General features: G+C 38.8%; 5 protein-coding genes across 7 annotated transcripts in view; 4 read left to right on the top strand and 1 right to left on the bottom strand.

Moving 5' to 3' along the window:
- Positions 1 to 8,601, top strand: part of MED20 (Mediator complex subunit 20) — an 84,413-nt gene extending 75,812 nt beyond the window's left edge. The window contains exons 3-5 of the mRNA XM_012369015.2: positions 2,433 to 2,692; positions 5,988 to 6,098; positions 6,295 to 8,601. Coding sequence (XP_012224438.1) covers positions 2,433 to 2,692; positions 5,988 to 6,098; positions 6,295 to 6,387 — 464 coding nt within the window. The 3' untranslated portion in view covers positions 6,388 to 8,601. The remainder of the gene's footprint in view (positions 1 to 2,432; positions 2,693 to 5,987; positions 6,099 to 6,294) is intronic.
- Positions 8,602 to 9,072: 471 nt separating this feature from the next.
- On the top strand, positions 9,073 to 15,690 carry Sc2 (trans-2,3-enoyl-CoA reductase Sc2). The gene is made up of 6 exons (XM_012368912.2): positions 9,073 to 9,229; positions 9,333 to 9,380; positions 9,552 to 9,862; positions 9,990 to 10,399; positions 10,500 to 15,150; positions 15,277 to 15,690. Exons 1-5 carry the CDS (start codon positions 9,224 to 9,226, stop codon positions 10,625 to 10,627), a joined length of 903 nt encoding a protein of 300 aa, XP_012224335.1. The 5' UTR covers positions 9,073 to 9,223; the 3' UTR covers positions 10,628 to 15,150; positions 15,277 to 15,690.
- On the bottom strand, positions 10,700 to 15,126 carry tous (testes of unusual size). Its single transcript, XM_012368907.2, has 4 exons — positions 14,927 to 15,126; positions 13,152 to 14,667; positions 12,880 to 13,053; positions 10,700 to 12,797 (listed from the first exon to the last, which is right to left on the bottom strand). The coding sequence occupies exons 1-4, from the start codon at positions 15,124 to 15,126 to the stop codon at positions 11,031 to 11,033; spliced, it is 3,657 nt and encodes a 1,218-aa protein (XP_012224330.2). The 3' UTR covers positions 10,700 to 11,030.
- Positions 15,522 to 17,670, top strand: Hat1 (histone acetyltransferase 1). 3 transcript variants are annotated; one of them, XM_012368908.2, is made up of 7 exons: positions 15,522 to 15,626; positions 15,853 to 16,005; positions 16,126 to 16,385; positions 16,494 to 16,650; positions 16,745 to 16,959; positions 17,035 to 17,186; positions 17,270 to 17,670. In XM_012368908.2, exons 2-7 carry the CDS (start codon positions 15,857 to 15,859, stop codon positions 17,570 to 17,572), a joined length of 1,236 nt encoding a protein of 411 aa, XP_012224331.1. In that variant the 5' UTR covers positions 15,522 to 15,626; positions 15,853 to 15,856; the 3' UTR covers positions 17,573 to 17,670. The 3 variants fall into 3 exon arrangements, with proteins under 3 accessions (XP_012224331.1, XP_012224333.1, XP_012224332.1); XM_012368910.2 differs by having other exon boundaries at positions 15,549 to 15,685; XM_012368909.2 differs by having other exon boundaries at positions 15,556 to 15,690.
- A 343-nt stretch (positions 17,671 to 18,013) lies between these two features.
- LOC105673347 (testis-specific serine/threonine-protein kinase 6-like) lies at positions 18,014 to 19,467 on the top strand. Its single transcript, XM_012368915.2, has 3 exons — positions 18,014 to 18,154; positions 18,240 to 18,543; positions 18,693 to 19,467. The coding sequence occupies exons 1-3, from the start codon at positions 18,059 to 18,061 to the stop codon at positions 19,418 to 19,420; spliced, it is 1,128 nt and encodes a 375-aa protein (XP_012224338.1). The 5' UTR covers positions 18,014 to 18,058; the 3' UTR covers positions 19,421 to 19,467.
- The last annotated feature ends 189 nt before the right edge of the window (positions 19,468 to 19,656 follow it).

The following is a 19,656-nucleotide window of genomic DNA, read 5'->3' as shown; positions in this document are numbered from 1 at the left end:
ATAATTGACACGCATCGCATTGCTAGGAGAATCGAAATAATGCATTCGATAATGCTCGATCATATTATGTCCGTACGATGAATTCGCATGCAACACACGGCAAATAATTCGAGCTTTTAACGATTGGAAATTTTAAATATCTCGTACATTGAGAAATTTATTTGTCGTTTGATACATATATACTGAGTGATACATTTCAAACGTAATTATAAATTATACTACGTTTAAATAAACAAATCTGCTAAAAGTACGTTTTAAATATACATGATGTCCGAAAATTACATATAATTCGATAAAACTTATTTGGTTTACAACTTTTTAATAAACAATGAGCGACTATAATCTTGTGTTTATTATTTTATACTCAGGATTTAACAACATGTATGAAAATCGAGCCTGACTTTTCCTAAACATTTACCATAAATTCTTTAGCTAATTTCGAAATTATTTTTATTAAAGATCACAACTTGTTAATTTTTAACATTGTGCAATATATTTTTATAACTAAGTTTTTAATTAAGGTATCATTAAGTAAATTTGAAATTATTTAAAGAAGTATAATTTTGTTTCTCATTTTCTCTTGAAGCCTAATTTACAAGAAGTTCTATTTTCAATCGAAAAACTTCGATTTCTCGCTCGAAAAGAAATCAATTTCAGATTGATTTAAGAATCCATACAGTAAAGAAGACATCCTGAACAATTGTGCGGCGTCTTTTCTTTATTTTTGCAAACGCAGACGGCGGCAGGTTCACGTTTGTGGCTCCTGCGGCAGCGGTGCATCCGCGTAACGGCGCTGCATACGTGCGATGCAGACGATGCGGTATGCGGCATGTGGCGCGTCACAGAACCGTACGATCGTTGGTGCAAATTGCAGCGAAGGGGTGCAGGGGGAGGTGAGGTGAATTCGAGCACGGAGTAAGAGAGGATAATCCAGCGGTTCGTTCGTTAATCTGGGATTGTTCGAGCACGAATGAGATATGTGCTCCCGCTATTTTGCAGAAGCCAACGTGTATCGAAACGCGTAAAGCTGCTTAGGCCATCATACAATATATTGTCCTCGTCGATCGAATTGTTTACATTACAGGATATAATGTCTAATGGACGGTATTCTCGATATTTCAAGCTCTCAGTAACGATTTCATAAAAATGCATCAAAAACAGCAGCATTATTGTCAGTTATAATTATCTTTTATATTTCTTTCCTTAATAATGTAAGATAACATGAGATCTCTTTGGAATAATTCTCCTGGCTTGTCATATTTAAATTTTATAGGCATGCGGAAATGATTTTTGAGCACCCGAAGACATTAGATCGAATGTTACCGGAGCGATAAATACATTGACAGGCAACCCGAAATTAAAGCGCATAAAACTGTCCGCGGTCGCTCGCTTCGCGATGAAAAATCGTATCATTTGGATGTGCACGTTAAAAGCGCGTTATAATTTAGTGGATAAATTATTCATACATGTTAAGGCTACACGCGTACCCTACTATTATGTGGACGCACGAGCGGAGATGTGCGGTAGCGGACGAATTATGAATATTCAGAAGAGTTCGCACATCATAAATTTAAACTTGTCGCGTGTTTCTGCACGCACAATAGTGTACCGCTTCAAACTAACAAGGCTTTTTTTTGCCAATTTCGCAGGAAATAAATTACTTCATTTGCACTTTGCGATAAATCGCGGAATTAATAATTAACTCGAACATCACTGTCGCATGTTAAGTACAATCGTCATTTGCGCAATACGGAGTTCTCGACGGAGCCCCCGTCGATCTCGCGCGACAATCTCGATAGTTCTCGGATAGTCGTGCTCGGATTCGCGATGCAAGTTGACGGCGCGATGCAACCGCCGGGCGGTGCAACTTCGACGACGACCACGGCGACGGGGGTTGAAGTTTAAGTTGCGTCCGACTTTGCCGCGCGCACGATCGCAATATGTGTACGTGCATATGGGCTCTCGACCGAGATAGCGCATACGCCATCAAAGAGGTCCGACACTCCAAGCGCGCGACTTGCCTTTCCACGGCAATTTTCGCTCGTCGCTGCATAAAAGGCGAATTAGAAGGGGCGCTAGTTTGTGCGTGAGACCGTGTAAACGCTTTGCCGGATCAACCGCATCTGCATAGTTGCGCAAAACGAAATCTAATGCACTTTTGGCCCATCGTGTCCTGGTCACAGCGCGATGAAAACAAAAGAAGGTTTTTAGTTGAAGAAGAGTTTTAAATAAAGGTAGATCCGAGAGCCTCTACGAATATAATAATAATAAAAACTTGCTTTGATCGATGCTGCGATAGATATGAAATATAGTTTTTGATATTCATTATTTTTTAGGACTAAAATCTTTCTCTTTATTACTTGACAATTTTGTCGCTTGAAAACACGGCAGAACTGCACTTTAATGCGATGTTTTTGTGATTTTCTTTGCAGGTCCTCAAAGAACCGTACATGTGCTGCACAATTCGGAGCAACCAGCCTCGGTGTTCGCCATCCTCGAGTCGGGCAGCAAAGTGGTGCCATTGATAGCAGACGGTCTTTTCGATTTATTGATGTTAAAAATGACGAACATTTACACGAGTAAAAAGCAAACGAGAATCGAGTCGAAGGGACCGCGGTTCGAGATCGGTGACTTCTGCGTGAAATTGGGTAGCGTGACGATAGGCCAGAATTTCAAAGGCGTCCTTGTGGAGGTGAGTGACACCCTATATTTCTCTCTCGAAAGAAAAGCGATTCCTCGAAAGCGACGAAAAATCATCGGTTTGCCCGGCTTTCGCCCACAGCTTTTTTATTTGAATTTTTAACTCTTTGAAGTGACATTTTTCATTTCTGTTCATCGTAACGCGACAAACCATCATTTCCATAAAAACTTGAATTAATTTTTTTTCATGAGTTTACATTTAAAATCTATTAACGTGTAGGAATATCATTTTTCGCGTTCGACCAATATTTCACGTTTACTTTTCAGTCGTCGTGAAAGATTATTTTTCAGCATTTGACAATTTGGGAAACCAAGCAAATCAACGCCAGTCCCGAATTTCCAAACCCTGCAACTGTAATTCTTGCGGTTAGGAAGTATAGTCCGTGCGCTACTTCCGGTGCCCCTTGCCAATCACGCCGACGAATGCGCATTATCGATTGATAGCTCGGTCACGAGGCTCCACGGTACACACGCAAATCGCATATGGTTATAGATATGCTTAGGGGCGGAACGTGGACGCCACGCACCCCTTCGTATCGCGCCGCATGCGGCGAATACGTGTCTCGCGTGTCAAATCCGGCACGCCCGAGATATTTCATGCCCGGTATACCATCACCACTGATCAAGAGTACACGCGAATAATCGCGTAATTAAGTCCGAACGCCAACGATAAATCCCGCCGTCGCTTCATCACTGTCGTATAATTTCCAACAATTTCTCAGTACTTCGCGCTTATCTTCGCTATCTTAATTATTCTATTTTGATATCAATTTTGGATCTCATCTATTCTCAATTTCCTCCTTGCTGGCTAATCGGCTTGTAAGAAAGTAATCGGATTCAAATTTTATTCTTACACGTTTAAAATATAAGCTTGGGGAAACAAATGAATACAAATGCGGATGTAATTATGAATGCACGCCAAGATTTCGTACATGCATTTGTACGCACAATTACGTGAATATTGAAATGCCGCACTCATGATGCACTGTCGCGCACCTGTAAACATACAAAGTACACACTACGCACCGCGAAAGGACATTATATAATAATTTGTCGTTTACCGATGCTTCGTGGCTTATTGCACACTTAAGCATACTTGCGAGAACCGCAGTGTTCTAAAAGTACAATATAACTTATTCAATTAACTTCCAATATGTTTGAACAAATTCTGTTTATCCGAATAACTTTATTTTCTCATCACATGTCATCGTTTATAATTGTACAAATTGTGTTATCATTGAAACAATTGTTTGTTTTTGTTAATCGCGATTGGCAACAAACAATATTCAGACGTCGTCTTTATATCAAAATTCGAAGAATCGCGGAAGACCTCAAGCTGTTTCCCCCTTTTTCTTTTCCACCTCGACGCTCCCGTTCCGCGCGGTTATTTCTCAACGATGCGGCTTCCGGTATATCTTCCGGCAGCCTCCAACAGATTCATCCAGTCGCGCACCACGTACACACACCCCCGCGTGTACACACATACTCGACACCGGCTTTAAATGCTCCGGCGGCCATTCGTATTGGTAACTGCGCCGTTTGTACAGCAGCCACGACGTCAAATACTTCACGATAACCCCCGACTCTGCCATTAATTTCAATGGAGAATGCCCCGCGCGTTAAATCTCGCACCCACCTCGTCGGCCCCTCCCCCTCGGAACACTTTTCCGTACGGCTTCCCGCCGTGAGCGCTTCCTTCCTTCCGCTCTCTTATTCGCCGCCGCGACTCTTGCACTTAACTGCAATCACTTATCAGCGCGTGTCGAACATATGATGCAACCGTTGCGGTTGGGCACCGATGACCCAGTTTGAAAGGGCGGAAATTTCCAATCTTGAACTGAACGTATAATATTGACTTGCAAAAAGACATGTTTATCATTTTTCTAACACATTTATAATTAATAATATCCAAATTTATCATTTATAATTATTCGAATTGTTTTTACGATTATTTCTTCTGATGAATGTATTTCCAAGGAAATTACAATTGATATGTGGCCAATCTCATTTTTCCATTATAAATACTCTATAAAAACAATAACGTAACATGAATGTTACAATTTCCTGCTCAACGTTATTGCAATACGAGTATAACATGTCTTGTACGTAAGAATTATATTATTGCGTAGGAAATTATAACATTGATGTTATGTTATTGTTGATTAGTATTTACTGGGTTAACAGCATTATTTCTTTTATAAACTGTAAAAAATAAAAACTACGCGAAAAAGTTCTCGTTTATCTGAAGATTTGTAGGATTGGATCTTAAAATGTAAAATTATTCAGCAAATTTTTTTGTAACAGTCGAGGAATACTTAGCTATCAGCTCATTCTCTCTCTCTCTCTTTCCCATTCCTTTTCCTTCTCTTTCTTTCTCTCCGTGAATCTTTCACTTCTATTTTTCTAGTTTCATTCCGCTTATCGAATTACTCGGCCAAAGTACCAATCTTGCAGCAGAGCAATATTAACTTTTAGACGAACTTTCTCAACATAGACGGCTGTAAGACTGATGGAAATATAATTTATATATTATATATCTCTCGGTGAGTTATATGTATATATATATATATATATATATATAGAGAGAGAGAGAGAGAGAGAGAGAGAGAGAAGAGGAGGAGAAAGGAAAGAAGGAAGAGAGGGAAAGAATTGAAAACACGATAGAGAGAGACTGACGTCTAGATATCTCGACATCGCTATCATCGTATATATCTTCCATCCGATTCTGACACATCCAGACATGATCTCTCGTCGGATTTTCCAAATGGCCGATAGTAACCATTGACGTGCGAAAACGAATTTTTGACATTTTCAGAAATTGACGTTTTTATCCTCGAAAACTCTTCATCGTGACGCGCGTTATTTATTCAGAGACGACGAGCTTCTCGTGCACTGCTTACTTATACCAATATACTTATGCGATAGTTTCATCCGGATTAAAGCGGATTATTATAAGCGCGTCATTTTCCAGCCTGCGCGAGTTGTCTGTCGAAGTTTGTTGCGCGAGTTCCCGATTATATATCCGCTTGTTTCCTCCCACGCCCGCTCCGACACCATCAAAACACACCGTAAGCCGGATTATGCGAGAAATGTATAAGGTCCTTGTCGCGGGATATTCGATCTTCGGATCGTGAAGCTTCGTCTGTCTGCTGCCTGCCGGGCCGCGCAATACCCGCCGCCGTTCTCTCCGACAAATATTACCGAATCTCACGTGCTCTATTTCGCGTATATTACGATTTACGCAACGCATCCGATAATCCTGTGATATTTTATTTGCACATCTCAAGGTCGAGTATAGACCATGTCTCGTGCCGGCGAATTCCTGGGATCTCATGCGTGAATTTCTACAAGGATTCCTTGGCTCGGCCGTATCGAATCAGGCACCCCAATATCTCCAGGTACATTTATTTATCATTAACAATTATATTATAAAATGCATAATTATACGATAGTATATTTTTTTGCAATTACCATTTTCTAATTGTAGGAAATCCTCAATATTTATTATATCATAGCCTACGCACGCACGCATGTTAAGTTTATTTCGATAAAAAATGAAGAATTAAATTATTCAAATTTACATTTATTTTGCAGAACCGGATGAACGAAATATATCAGCCGATGGACACAATACACCAATATCTGGAACACTTCGGTCAGTACAGGAAAGCCACGGGAGTGATTTAAGGAGAACCATCGCGATGACGTCAAACTGTATTATTTATTTTATTACGACTTTAATGGCACGATTCGATTTTGTTCCTATAAAACCACCAATGTTTAATATTTTTTATTATAATCGATCTGTAACAAAATTGCCACTTTCTATTTATTATTTGTTTTTCGTATACATACTTCAATATCGAAGAGATTCATATACGATAAATCTTATCCAAAAATGTTTGAATCTGTAATATCAGAATAATATGTCGTCATAGTTTCAAAGGTTCTTAACATTTTTCCGCAATTCTTATTAGATTTGTAGTTTTTATGTATATTGTCACAACCCAGACAGCATGATGACCTCATATAATACTCTTAAAGAGTTCCAAAAATTTTTCTGAGTTGATAAATTTAGATCAGAAGGTGATTAGAACGTGCTCATAATGTACTCGGATGCGTCGACTTCTGAGCTCATTTTGATTTCATCATAAAGAGCTTTTTATGCATATAACCTAGTAATCGAGAAATTATTGAAAGTTCAGAAATAGGATTGAAAATTATTGAGAAGAATTTATTTACAATGATGCTGAATTTTATTTAATTCTTCTCAATAATTTTCAATCCTATTTCTGAACTTTTAATAATTTCTCGTTTACTGGGAACAAATATACCTCAAAAAATTACATGTGAAAAATTGCGTCAGAGATCGTTGTACCAGGAACAATTTCACACACTGCGTGTTTTTTATGCACTGCGAACTGCGAGACTTGGAAAATACTTTGTGGGTAAATATAAATAACAAAGAGAATAATCGACGAACAATATATGGATGACCAAACAAGAATCCAGTCGAGTCAGGTTGGGTGATGCGTATTTTTTATTTTCACGCATCATATTATATCAAAATGAGCTGATTATGAAGAACTATTTTGTGTTAGAAATATAAGTTCATAGTAAGCTCTTTTTGATTTACTGTTAAAGAACTCAGAAAAGAGCACTTTTAGACAATTTTTTGTAATCATTTTAGCAGATCATAAAGAATTCAAAAAAGAGAATACTTTTTGAACTCTTTCTGGAGATTCTGCTGTCTGGGAACTTACGGATAAGAACGTGCGTAATATAGCTGAATGCGCCACCTGCAAAAAATATGGGAGAATTAGATAGCATTAATCTGATCGATAATAAGCCGTTACCCAGCAAACACCAAGTTACAGTTATATAATTGTTAGTTGTAATTTCCCACTCAACAATATAACTGTTATATAATACACGTGTTATATAACAATTATATTATTGAGTGGGAAATTACAACTAACAATTATATAACTGTAACTTGGTGTTTGCTGGGTATTGTAGGTACCGTGATTATTTATTATTGATAACGTCCACTGCGTGAGAAACTGCATTTACAATAGAATATGTTTTTTATCAAAACACATAAACCACGGGGGTGTGACACTGCCTATGCTTCGCTATGCTTTTACGTGTCCCCTTGAATGTCTGTTCGCCCAGAAAATCCAGCAAGAGGCGCTAATTCCAATCCGCATCCGTCGATTGCGTTCACGCGACTATTTAATTTCTAACTTATATATAATAATGTATTGTGTTCAAAATATTTTTATTTTTCTTCGGAAATACAAATGAACGATGCGGATCGATTTATGCGCCACCAAGCGGATTAATATTTTTAATGAGACAAAACCTGGCCGGAAAAAACTCGGGAGTGTCACCCCCGCGATCAAAACACTTAAACGCAGTACAATATTCTTATTAGTCGAGTAAAAGTAATTAGATATTCCACCACATGCATTTTTCAAAATTGTGTTGTAATTAATACAACGCAACTCAAAACTCATTTTACTCGGTTTTTAACAATAAAATGTTACTATAATTACCGTAATTTTAAATGTAGGTATAATCTAAAAATTACTTAAGATTATTGATTGCAATTTGACTTGAATATCTATCTATACAGTGCAATTGTAATATGTTTCACGTTTTTAGCAAATTTGTGACTAAATGTGGGATTAATATTCAAGGAAGTCCAAAGTTTCGTCTTTTGTGTAAATTATGCAAATAAATTATGTAAATTTATAGAATGACTTTTAGTTTGGATGAATTAAATGATTTTTGCTACATATTTTATAACATAGTGAGACTTAATTGAGCCAATTGAGAGTTTAAAAAATGTATTGTAATGTATTGTGATGTATTGTAAATAAACACTAAAGAAATAAATTATACAATTTTTATTTACAAAATCTATAAAATTGAAATTCTTCGTTTTAAACATTACAAATCATGTTTGCATATTATATTGTATCAAAAGAAATTATTTAAATAATTAAATAAATGATGTTAAGCGTTTAACGAACAAAAAAACTTGCATTGGCAGATTATAGGTGTTGCGTAAAAACAGCTGCGTCATTCTACAAAAATAAATCTATGCAAATCGAATTAACGCACATATTGATAGTCGAGGCAATTCATTTGCATGTGGAGACTTTGAAGTTTCATGCGATAATTACGGTTATCGTATACGCGTTGTATAATAAATGCTTGTCAAAATATATTGCTTTTTTATCTTAACTTTGCGGATTATCAGCGCGACTTTTCAATCTCGTTATCAAATTTTGCAAATTCACCAAGAAGCGAATGGAATGCTCTTGCTCAACGAAAAGTACAACATCGTGGGTCACGTGATTACGCAAATGTGGCGCCGCGCAACGTCAGCCGCATGAATTTCCATCGAATACCGAAATCGAGAGAGATGACAGTGGCAAAAGTGTGATCAAAGGGTGATTGTGGTGTGTAACGATAATAGTGTGTTTTACGGGAAAGAGCTGTGTACATCGCAAAAATGGAGGTAAAATTTCGCGCGATATTGTGTTTAATATGCGTAAAAGATCTGTACATTTGGTAATGCAAGAATCTGTATATTTATCTGTTTTTTTTTTCTTTTTTCTTAGATCGAAATCCTGTCAGCAAAGTCTTCAAAGCCGATGGCCAATATTAATGTGAGTGTTAAATAAATAACTATTCATAGCGATTAATTAATTCTGACAACTATACAACTGGAACATTCTGAAATGTTGGAATTTGACAGATTCTTTCTTGATTTTCTTCTAAAGAATCTGTAAAACTTAGCAAAAAGAATTTTATTATATATAATTTGTATTTTCTTACAGGTAAATCTGATCACTACGATAGGAGAGATCAAACAGCAATTGCATAATTTAAAGAAAGCTCCATATGTCCAAAGACAGAGTCTGAGATTGGAAGCTAGGGGCAAAGCACTTTCTGATTCGGAAACAATTAAATCTTTGTCACTGAAAACAGGTGGAAAATTGTATTATAAGGATCTCGGTCCTCAGATCGGTTGGAAGACTGTATTTCTGCTGGAATATGCAGGACCGTTGGTGGTATATCTTTGGTTATATCAACGTCCATGGTTATTTTATGGAAATGTTGACACCACTAATTTTCATTACGTAGCAAAGTAAGTTTTTGTCTTTTAATTAATTTCACAACTGATTGTAAAAATTACCCGATTACAGAGATTACTTATATAAACATTATGCGATATATTAAATATCTTTTTTGCAACAAACAATTCTTTTTTTCAGTTGGGCAGCAGTTGGTTGGACAGTGCATTATGCAAAACGTCTGTTGGAGACCTTATTTATTCACCGTTTTAGTCATGCAACGATGCCACTGCGTAATTTATTCAAAAACTGCTCATATTATTGGCTCTTTGCTATGTATGTGGCATATCACACAAATCATCCATTATATACGGCTCCAAGCTCTCTCCAGGTCTACATTGGAGCAGGAACATTTGTGCTATGCGAACTGGGCAATCTCAGCATTCACTTGGCTCTGAGGAATCTAAGGCCACCAGGCACAACAGTCAGGAAGGTCCCCATGCCGACCGACAATCCTTTCACGGCGCTCTTTAAATTTGTCTCCTGTCCCAATTATACATATGAAATAGGTAGCTGGATTGGTTTCACTGTAATGACTTCATGTCTTCCAGGTATGCCTATGTAGAAAAAAAATTACTTATGCAAATTTTTGATCTTTGACACTGAATGCAAATGAAACCATGCTAATGAATTCTGTATGTTCATTTTTAGCTGGTTTATTCGCGCTCGCCGGTGCGTATCAAATGACTGTATGGGCATTGGGAAAGCATAGAGCATACAAGAAGGAGTTCTCGCATTATCCGAAGAATCGTAAAGCCATCATTCCATTTATTCTTTAAGTCGATGCATTTATATGAACTTGTTCACTTGAACAACGTAGGTATTCTTAACATAATATTATTTAAGATTAAAAGAGTTGGATAATATAATTGGTCGTGAATATATAAATAACAATCATTTTAATTTCATAATGATATATTCGTACAAGTACAAAAGAAAATATAGTTTAAATAAGTTCAATTTTTAATTTTTTATATATCTTAGGGTGAGGTTATTTATCTATAATGAAATAATGTGATGCTCTTTTTTTTTGATAAGTATAAATGTTTACATATATAAGAAAATATAATGGGAACGTATTTAAAACTAATTGCGTATAAATGTTGAAACAGTACCTTGCCATTAAAGCTATTTTGACGATGCTCAACTCGCATACCTGAGAAAACGATCTCGCAAATTCATTTAGGACGGTTTCTTCTCTTTTTCTGTCTCTTCACTTGGAATTTTGCTTAAGAGTCGTTTAACATCTTCCTTTAATGCTAAAATAACCTGCTGATATCCCTGTATTTGCGTTGTATATTTTTCCCGCAATTCTTCGTATCCCTGATAAGCTTGCTCCAACTTTTTTCTTGCATCTGCAGGTTGTGTGCTTTCTTGTTTTAAATCCAGAAGACTCTCCATGTGTAAAATATGCTTTCGCGCTTCTTTTAGCTGCCCTCTCAGAGCGTTTACCTCCACAATGAGCGTACTATTGTCCTCCGTCATCCTTTTCGAACCTTTATCACCGGGAGACGTATCTTGCAGTACTTGCTTCTTCAGGGACTCAATGGTCTTTTCCAGATAATCTTTCTGCCGCATCAGTTCGCATTGCGCATCTAAATCCGCTTTACGACTACGTAAAAGTTCATCGTCCGCGCTGTATTTATGATATAATTCTTTCACCGCAGTCTTCAGCGCATTTGGCTCTTGTATGAGTCCGGCGACGTCGAAGATGTCGATGCGAATCTTTCGCAAAAGCTGTCGGCTCCTTCTGTTTTTCTGCACCTCGCAATTGATCTGTTGGCGCGCGGCACGCAGCTTCTCCCGCATCTCTTGCAGTTGAAGCTCCAAACTCTCGTTAATCTTGCGATGATTCGTGAACTCCACTTCCATACTCCAGACTTTTTTCTTCAAGTCTTGTATCTCCTGATCTCTCGGCTCTATCTGACTCTTCAATTCCTCAATCTTGTAATTCAACACGAACTTGAACTTCTCCAATTCTTGAATTGTCCGCTTCATGTCGGATATCTGCTGCTCCTTGTCCACAATAGTGGCGTCCCTCTCGCCGATCTCCTTCCGCAAATCTGCTATCTGCTTCTCTAGATCTTGTATATTTTTGTGGAACTGCGTGTATTCACCCTGCACGCGCTGCACCTGTCTCTTCAGATCCTCCACGTCCTTTTGACTGGCCATGAACTTATTTCGCATCACACTGGCTTCGCCTTTCAGCTTCAAATTGATTTGCCTTTCCCCGTAAAGCAGATTCTCATACTTGGTGCGCACCTCGAGAATTTCCTGATCCGCGTCCTCCTCTATCTGCGCCATCAGATGCTCGTGAACGCGTTCTTTGTGCGCCATCTCGTCGGACGTTTCTTCCAGCTGCACCTTCCTCTCGTGAAGCAGAGCTTCGTACTTCGCCACAGTTTTCTCGAATTCCTCCGCATCACGTTTCGCAAGATCTTTCAATCGCTTCTCGTAATCGGCGCGCATGACATTCGTGCGTTCCTCGAACGCCTGATACTTGTCGAATTCCGTAATTAACTTGGCTTCATAATTATTTTCCATCTGTTGCATCGCGCTCTCGTGAGCCATCTTCATCTTCACAATCTCCACATTTATGTTATTGATTTCATTTATATGGTCCTCTTGAAGCTTCTCGTTTTTGTCCCGAAGTTCCGTGATGGCCTCGCAATAGCCTTGGTGTACCTCGCGTAGCTTATCGTTGTGCTGAACGTCGATCTGCCGCAGTTTATACGCGTGCTCGGTTTCCAATTCCTTCATTCGCACCGTTAGATTTCTGATCGTCTGTATCTTGTCCTCCAAATCTCCCTTGCCGATTAAAACTTCGTTCGTGTACGGCAAATCTCTAATCTTCATAACTTTCCCTTCGGCATAGTATATCTTCCAAATGCACAAACTGCCGTCCTTCGCAGCCGAGACTAAACAATTTTCGTTGTAGGAGAGCGCGATCTGCAATAAAGAAGGAAATGAGAGAATAGTTGAAAAAAACTGTTCTCTTGAAAAACGAATGTCTTAATTAATACATTGATACCATTGTGATATCGACGCTGTGTATATGAAACTCTGTCGATTCTATCGTAGCTTGAAGCGGGCACTTTAACGAGACGATGATACCACCAGGGGACGTTACGAACAATGATAGGTCATCTTTTCCCATAATCATCCGATGCATTTCTTTACCAGGTAAATGGAAATCTCGAATCACCTAATAGAAGACCAGCAAAGAAGGCCAATTTCGAAATCAATCGTACAATCTCAAATGACAAAAGTGAACCGCAAGTAGAATAACATAGCGAAGTGTACCATGCTCTCTTTAATTTCACGTATGTGCTCGTCATTCGCGATGCAGTAGGTCACTGTCGTGTCCGAAGAAAGCACAACGTCGTGCAGCGTGACGTACTTCAGGATGATCTCGCCGAATCGTGCACCGGTGGTCATGTCCCACTCGTAGATGGCACCTTCCGCGCCCATGCTGAGCAATTTCAGATCCGACTGCGACCAGAGGAGGGTCTGCACCTTGCCCGTGTGCCCCTTGAGAACGAAGGTGTTGTAGAAGCCGATGGTCGTGTACACTTGCACGACGTTGCCGTTGACCGCTGCGAACAGATGACCGCCGGAGCTGAAGCACACCGTCCTGCAGCTCCTGATGGCGATCTCGTGCATCGGCAGCAGATCGTCGATCAAGATGCTCATGAAGCGCAGCTTGTCGGTGAAGCCGATCAGGCAAAACAGTCCCATCGGGTGCAACGCGATGCCGGATATGTCTTCGGCGTACTGCTTCAGCATGATCAAGTTCTCGGTCTCGAAGTCCCACAACCGGACGCTGCGATCGAACTCGCCGCACGTCATGAAGACCGGCTTCCACGCGCACATGGCGAGGCCGTTGATGGGGCCGTGGTGCAGCGGCTGGCCCAGAACTTTCAGCTCCTGCGGTTTCGGATCCACCTGCAGATCCACGCCCCACAGCGTGGCGTAATACAGCTGAGACCAGCCGGCGGTGACGATCAGCCGGTCACAGCTGACATTCACGTCGATCGTGTTGATCTTGTAAAGGTCTGGATCCTCCTCCCTCGCCACTCGCTCCGGAATCACGTAGATGTTCCTCTTCGTGTACTTGTGCTTCCCTTCCTTCTCGAAGAGCACGACAGTCCCCGGGCCGTGGGCGTAGGCGAATCCGCGCGGAAATGCGATCAAACAGCGTATATTCTGCTGCCAATCAACAGCCTCGTCATGACCGTCCTGCGGAGCGGCGACGGCGGTCGGGGCGGGCATGACGTACTCCTCGCGGATCTTCAGATTCATCGACACCGTGTATCCCATCCCGTATATGTTCTTCAAGTCGCCGTTCTCCAGATATAGCACGCGGTTGTCCTTGGTGCCGACCAGAAGCCGATCACCGTCCAGCCAGGTCATCGAGCAGACGAGGAGGTTCTCCGCCTTGGCGAATCCGTACGGACGCCACACCGTCTCGGAGACGGTGAGAAACTTGAAGGTGTACATACCACCGACCGCCAACACCGACGCATCCGTCGGATTGCAGGACAACAGCTCTGCGATCGCCGATGGATTTTGCGGATTTGCCAGCTTGAACGTCGACTCAACTTTACCCTTTTCCCAGTTGTAAAAAAGCATCGTTTGATCAGGTTCGCCGGTAATCGCCACTAAGCTTTTACTGTCGAAGGTGAAATCCAAGCATGTAAATCTGGTTACTCCCGGAGCGTCAAAAGGTATCCCGAGCAGTTTCCTGCGCTTCAGAGAGCTGAGGTCATAAACAGATATAGTAGGTTTGTCTCCAACTTCGGATAAAGCGGTGTATTTCCTGTGAAATTGTATAATTAGAATTATCTTGTGGAAAAAATAGAAGAAAATGTATTAATAAGAATTTATTTTGTAAGCTATAATCTTTTCATCTTCGTTTTATCTTTTATTTTGACAATTGTTATATTTCTCCTCCAAACTAAAAACGAATTAATTCGTGCTTTCTTTGATGTTCAATTTCATACAAATAAATCTTGTTTAATTTAATTTGTTTGTTTCTTTTTACAGATAAATGTGTATTCTCAGTGTAATTTACTCACTTATTAGGTGAGACGCAAATGGCGTTTACATTATACTTGTCAGGCAATCGAATCAATTTCTGTTGTTGCTGAAGAATATTATGAATTGCCAATACGTTGCCAACCGGGTACAAAATTTCCGTATCCGTGATATAATATGCGTTACCGATAATATTCGTCTTTAAACCGTAGAAAACTCGAGTTTGCAAGGATGCAGCCATTTCACAGCTTTTTCAAATTAATTGGTAAGAATAATATCTTCTATTTACAATAAATCTATTTCTATTTTAATTCCATCCTGTACATTTTTTTCTGCAATTTTTAATTTTTTTCCTCTCTAATATTTGGATACATGCGTATTTCATTTTCAGTGCAAAAGATGACGGAACGTGACGGAAACAAGTAGATCTATATAAAGTTGTTTACATTTCCTAGGCAACGCATAATCGCAAAATTTGCATTTACCCGCCACAGCCAAGTAAAGATTTGCACATGTGCATTCGACTTTCTTCATGCAATATGCAAATGAAAGAATTTTAGGACCAATCAGAATACCCGCTCGCCGAATAATCGCAACAAATTATGATTGGCGTTGTAGTCGTCCCTCTACAACAGATCTGTGGATTAGAGAAGTAACCGAACGGTTCCATTCAAAAATCACTTCACTCGACATCAACATTGTTTTGGCGCGAAGTTGTTTTAGAGCAAGAGTTAACAAAAAGTACAAACTTGATTGATTCATCTTATTGCATCTTATCGTATACATTAAGACACATTAACGTAAGGTATTCTTCTTTCATCAAGGTTTTGACATTACTTTTTGCTATTCTAACCTGTATCTTAGGTTAAGCCATGCCACCAAGGTCAAATTCTTACTAGAGCGCGAAAAATGTTGAGAGAATCTATAAAATAATATATATTATTCCGTTATTTATTTCTCTGTTCAGAAAAATGGAAGATGCGATAACGGCACGTTTAAAAAAGCTAGTATCAAATAGCAATGAAGCTCTGGAATTCAGATTGATCCGTGATCTTGATGACTTGAATTCAAAAGAGGCTGTATTTAAACCAGAAATGACTTATCAAGTGTTTGGCGACAGGTTTGTTATTATAATGTCAATTATTAAAGTTTACTTCTCTTTATTAATGTATATTATGTTCATTAAAAAATGTATATATTACATAAATAATCTATTGCTTATTTTTTTTATTTATTCTAGGGAAATAATATTTGGTTATGGTGAATTAAACGTACAGCTGTTCTACTCAGCAGGCTGTTTAGAAACATATTTGGGAATGACATATAAAGAAAAAGTGAATGAGAAATGTGACGGAGTTGAAGCGGATGAAGTTTTAACAAAGATCGCCACAAAGCTCGCCCCTAATGTCCACTACAGTTTAAGTAACTTTACTAATTCACTTTCCAAGGATGAAACATTTATACCATACGGAGAATTAAAACATTCTTTCTCAGTGAATGGTATTTTCATTTTCTATCACTTTTCTATATATATAATTATTAAAATATATTTATTCTAGACTTTTTAAAATTTGAGTATATCAATTTTTTATTTTATATGAAATATAGATCAAGGTGCCAAGAGGCAATTTGTGGTCTACAAAGCAGATATGAACTACAAAGGATTCAAAGAATACCATCAAAGGGTTCAAACATTTCTTCTTTGGTATATAGATGCGGCTCTTTTTATTGACCTTGATGATGATCAATGGCAATATTTCAATTTGTAAGTGCTGTTTGGTGTTATACTGTCTCAACTAATAAATAAATAATTGCACGCTGCATAAAATCTTTATTAAATAATTTATTTCTCAACACAGGTTTGAAAAATATACCACACCTATGGGTACAACTCGATATGCGACAGTTGGTTTTGCTACTGTGTATCGATATTATGCGTATCCGCAGCACATTCGACCACGTATCGCTCAATTTTTAATTTTACCACCGTTTCGAAGGATGGGTCTTGGCACACATTTATTGCAAACAATTTATCGCGAGTACATTGGGAGGGAAGAAGTAAAAGATATAACAGGTAATGGAAAAGTAATTCGAAATTGTGTATTATACACACTAATTATTGTGTTTCAACGAGTCTGTTTATTTGCAGTTGAAAGTCCGTCTGAAGTATTCCAACGACTGCGAAACTATGTAGATGCTTTAAATTGCAGCATGTTGCCTAGTTTTGAGCCAGAAAATTTGAGACAAGGTTTCAGCGACAAAATGATCATTGAAGCTAGAGATCATTTGAAAATAAACAAGGTACTTATATTAGAGCATGCAATATTTGTTTTCACTACTCTAATGCTTTCTCGTTCTTTCACATTATAAATATATTGTTACAGAAACAGGCTCGTATAGTATACGAAATTCTACGATTGCGCGCGACGAATGTAGCAAATCCGGAAGAATATCAGGCATACAGAATAGATGTAAAAAAAAGACTGAATATACCGTTTAAAAGAAAGCAGAATGAAGAATTAAAAATAGAACGCGCGTTAAAAAACGTTAATAAAGGAACTTATACTAAAGAGAATGGTCTACCGTCTGATGAGCAGCGCAAAGAGATATTGCAACAGGAATACGAGTTCTTGGAAGAGGAATACAAAATGGTCGTTAAACGTTTGGAATACGCCGTCGATCTGTGAAACGATAATTGAATTTATACAAATTGATTGATATTAATTATGAAATTTTTAAGCCATGAAAGTGAAATATAATAATAATTTTCAATGTTTTTTATATATTTGCGTGTACGAGTATTTTTTTCTATTTAAATTTGTCTTTGTTTTTTTACTTCTGACGATATTTTATTGTTTTTGTCAGATAACGCTATACTCAGTTCGTTGTTAATTGGCACACATGTTATTTTGTCAAAAATGGTTAAGTAACTAATACAAATTCTTCAAAATTTCTGGTCTAATATTCATTATTATCAATAAAGAAACAAATAATGATACTTGTGTCTTTGTAATTTGTTATATCTAATGCGCAAATGAAGATTCTGCAGCATCGCTGAGTTATGCATTCAGAATGTTACGTGCACATTTAAAACGTTAAAGAAAGTGAGAATGACCGGTCGTGAATTATGGTAACGTAACGGATAGAATGCCGTCTGTCGTCCCACGAATCTCATGTCGCACGTGAGCCAGAGTTCATCCGATGAGGCCGTATTGCTCACTCGGGGTTACAAACTGTTGAGAAAGCTCGGTGAGGGTTGTTACGCAAAAGTTAGTTAATTCAAAAGTTAATTAAAATATTCAATCTCTAAATATTTCAAGCACATGTCAATTACATTCTTCTCATTTGTTGCAGGTGTATCTGGCCGAGTATAAACCAGAACACGAAGCAGATCGCAACAACACTTTAGCCTGCAAGATTATCAACACCACAAGCGCGCCGAAGGACTTTGTCCAAAAATTTCTGCCACGCGAACTAGACATCTTGGCAAAGCTGAACCATCCGCATGTCGTGCACGTGCACAGCATCTTCCAAAGGCACAACAAGTATTTCATATTTATGCGCTTCGCCGAGAACGGTGATCTTCTCGAATTTGTTCTGAAAAACGGTGCAGTGACGGAAAATCAAGCCCGCGTATGGTTCCGTCAGCTCGCTTTAGGTATCATAATGTTTGCCAAGAGATTATATATTAATTTGTTAAGATCATTAATTACAGAAAGCAGTTGTTAATCTTGGCTTAATCTCTACAAAAGCAATATTGGCATGATCTGTGGATGTTGTACATGCTTCCTTCAATTTATATTTCAGGTCTTCAGTATCTGCACGAGCTGGAAATCGTACATCGGGATGTCAAGTGTGAGAACGTTCTTCTAACGTCTAACTTCAATGTAAAATTGGCGGACTTTGGATTTGCTCGTTATGTGGTTGATAGCCGCGGTAAGCACGTCCTCAGCGACACGTACTGCGGTTCGCTCTCGTATGTGGCGCCAGAGATTCTCCGCGGTTATCCGTATAATCCAAAGATGTCTGACATATGGTCGTTGGGAGTGATCCTCTACATATTACTAAACAAGGCGATGCCGTTTGACGAGAGCAACGTAAAGCGTTTATACGAGCTGCAAGTGGCGCGCAAATGGAAATTCCGTAAAAGATCGGACCATCTAACCGAGCATGTAAAGAAACTTGTGAGCAATCTGCTCGAGCCGGAAGTATTTAAACGCTGGCACTTGGATCAGATTGTCCATAGCGACTGGATCGCCATGGATCCGCGTCTCCTGGTGCTGACGCCTGCGGAGCAGACCGCGCTGAGCAACGCGATCGAGGAGCGAAAGAAACACGAGGAAAAGGTCACGAAAAGGGAGGTCGTACGAGCGGAGGAGAGTCCCGTACGACTGTTACTCATAAACATTTTTTACAAATCCAAGTGTCTCTTAATGTCGTTTTTATCGTATATTGCATTGACGATGCGTAGAACGCTGCTGGTCATTTACCAAGCGTATACGCATATTTTATCACACTTTCGACTACAAGATTAATCAAATTTTGTAATTTAATCGACATAAAATACATAGATTCTCTCACATCTTGTAAATCAAATCCATAATTAAAAGAAAATATGTAACAAATGGTGTCGCGACACTACGAATAATCGATTTTCAGAAACGGCACAAAACTGAAGAGACAAAAAAGATTAACGAGCACAGGTCGCATGAAGCGGAAGCGCAAGCGGAAGTAACAATCCTTAAAGATGTTGTAAAAGTATGCTACTAGA

Source organism: Linepithema humile, chromosome 4 (assembly GCF_040581485.1).
Source record: "Linepithema humile isolate Giens D197 chromosome 4, Lhum_UNIL_v1.0, whole genome shotgun sequence".
Taxonomy (NCBI): Eukaryota; Metazoa; Arthropoda; class Insecta; order Hymenoptera; family Formicidae; genus Linepithema; species Linepithema humile.
This window is presented reverse-complemented; position numbering and strand designations above follow the sequence as displayed.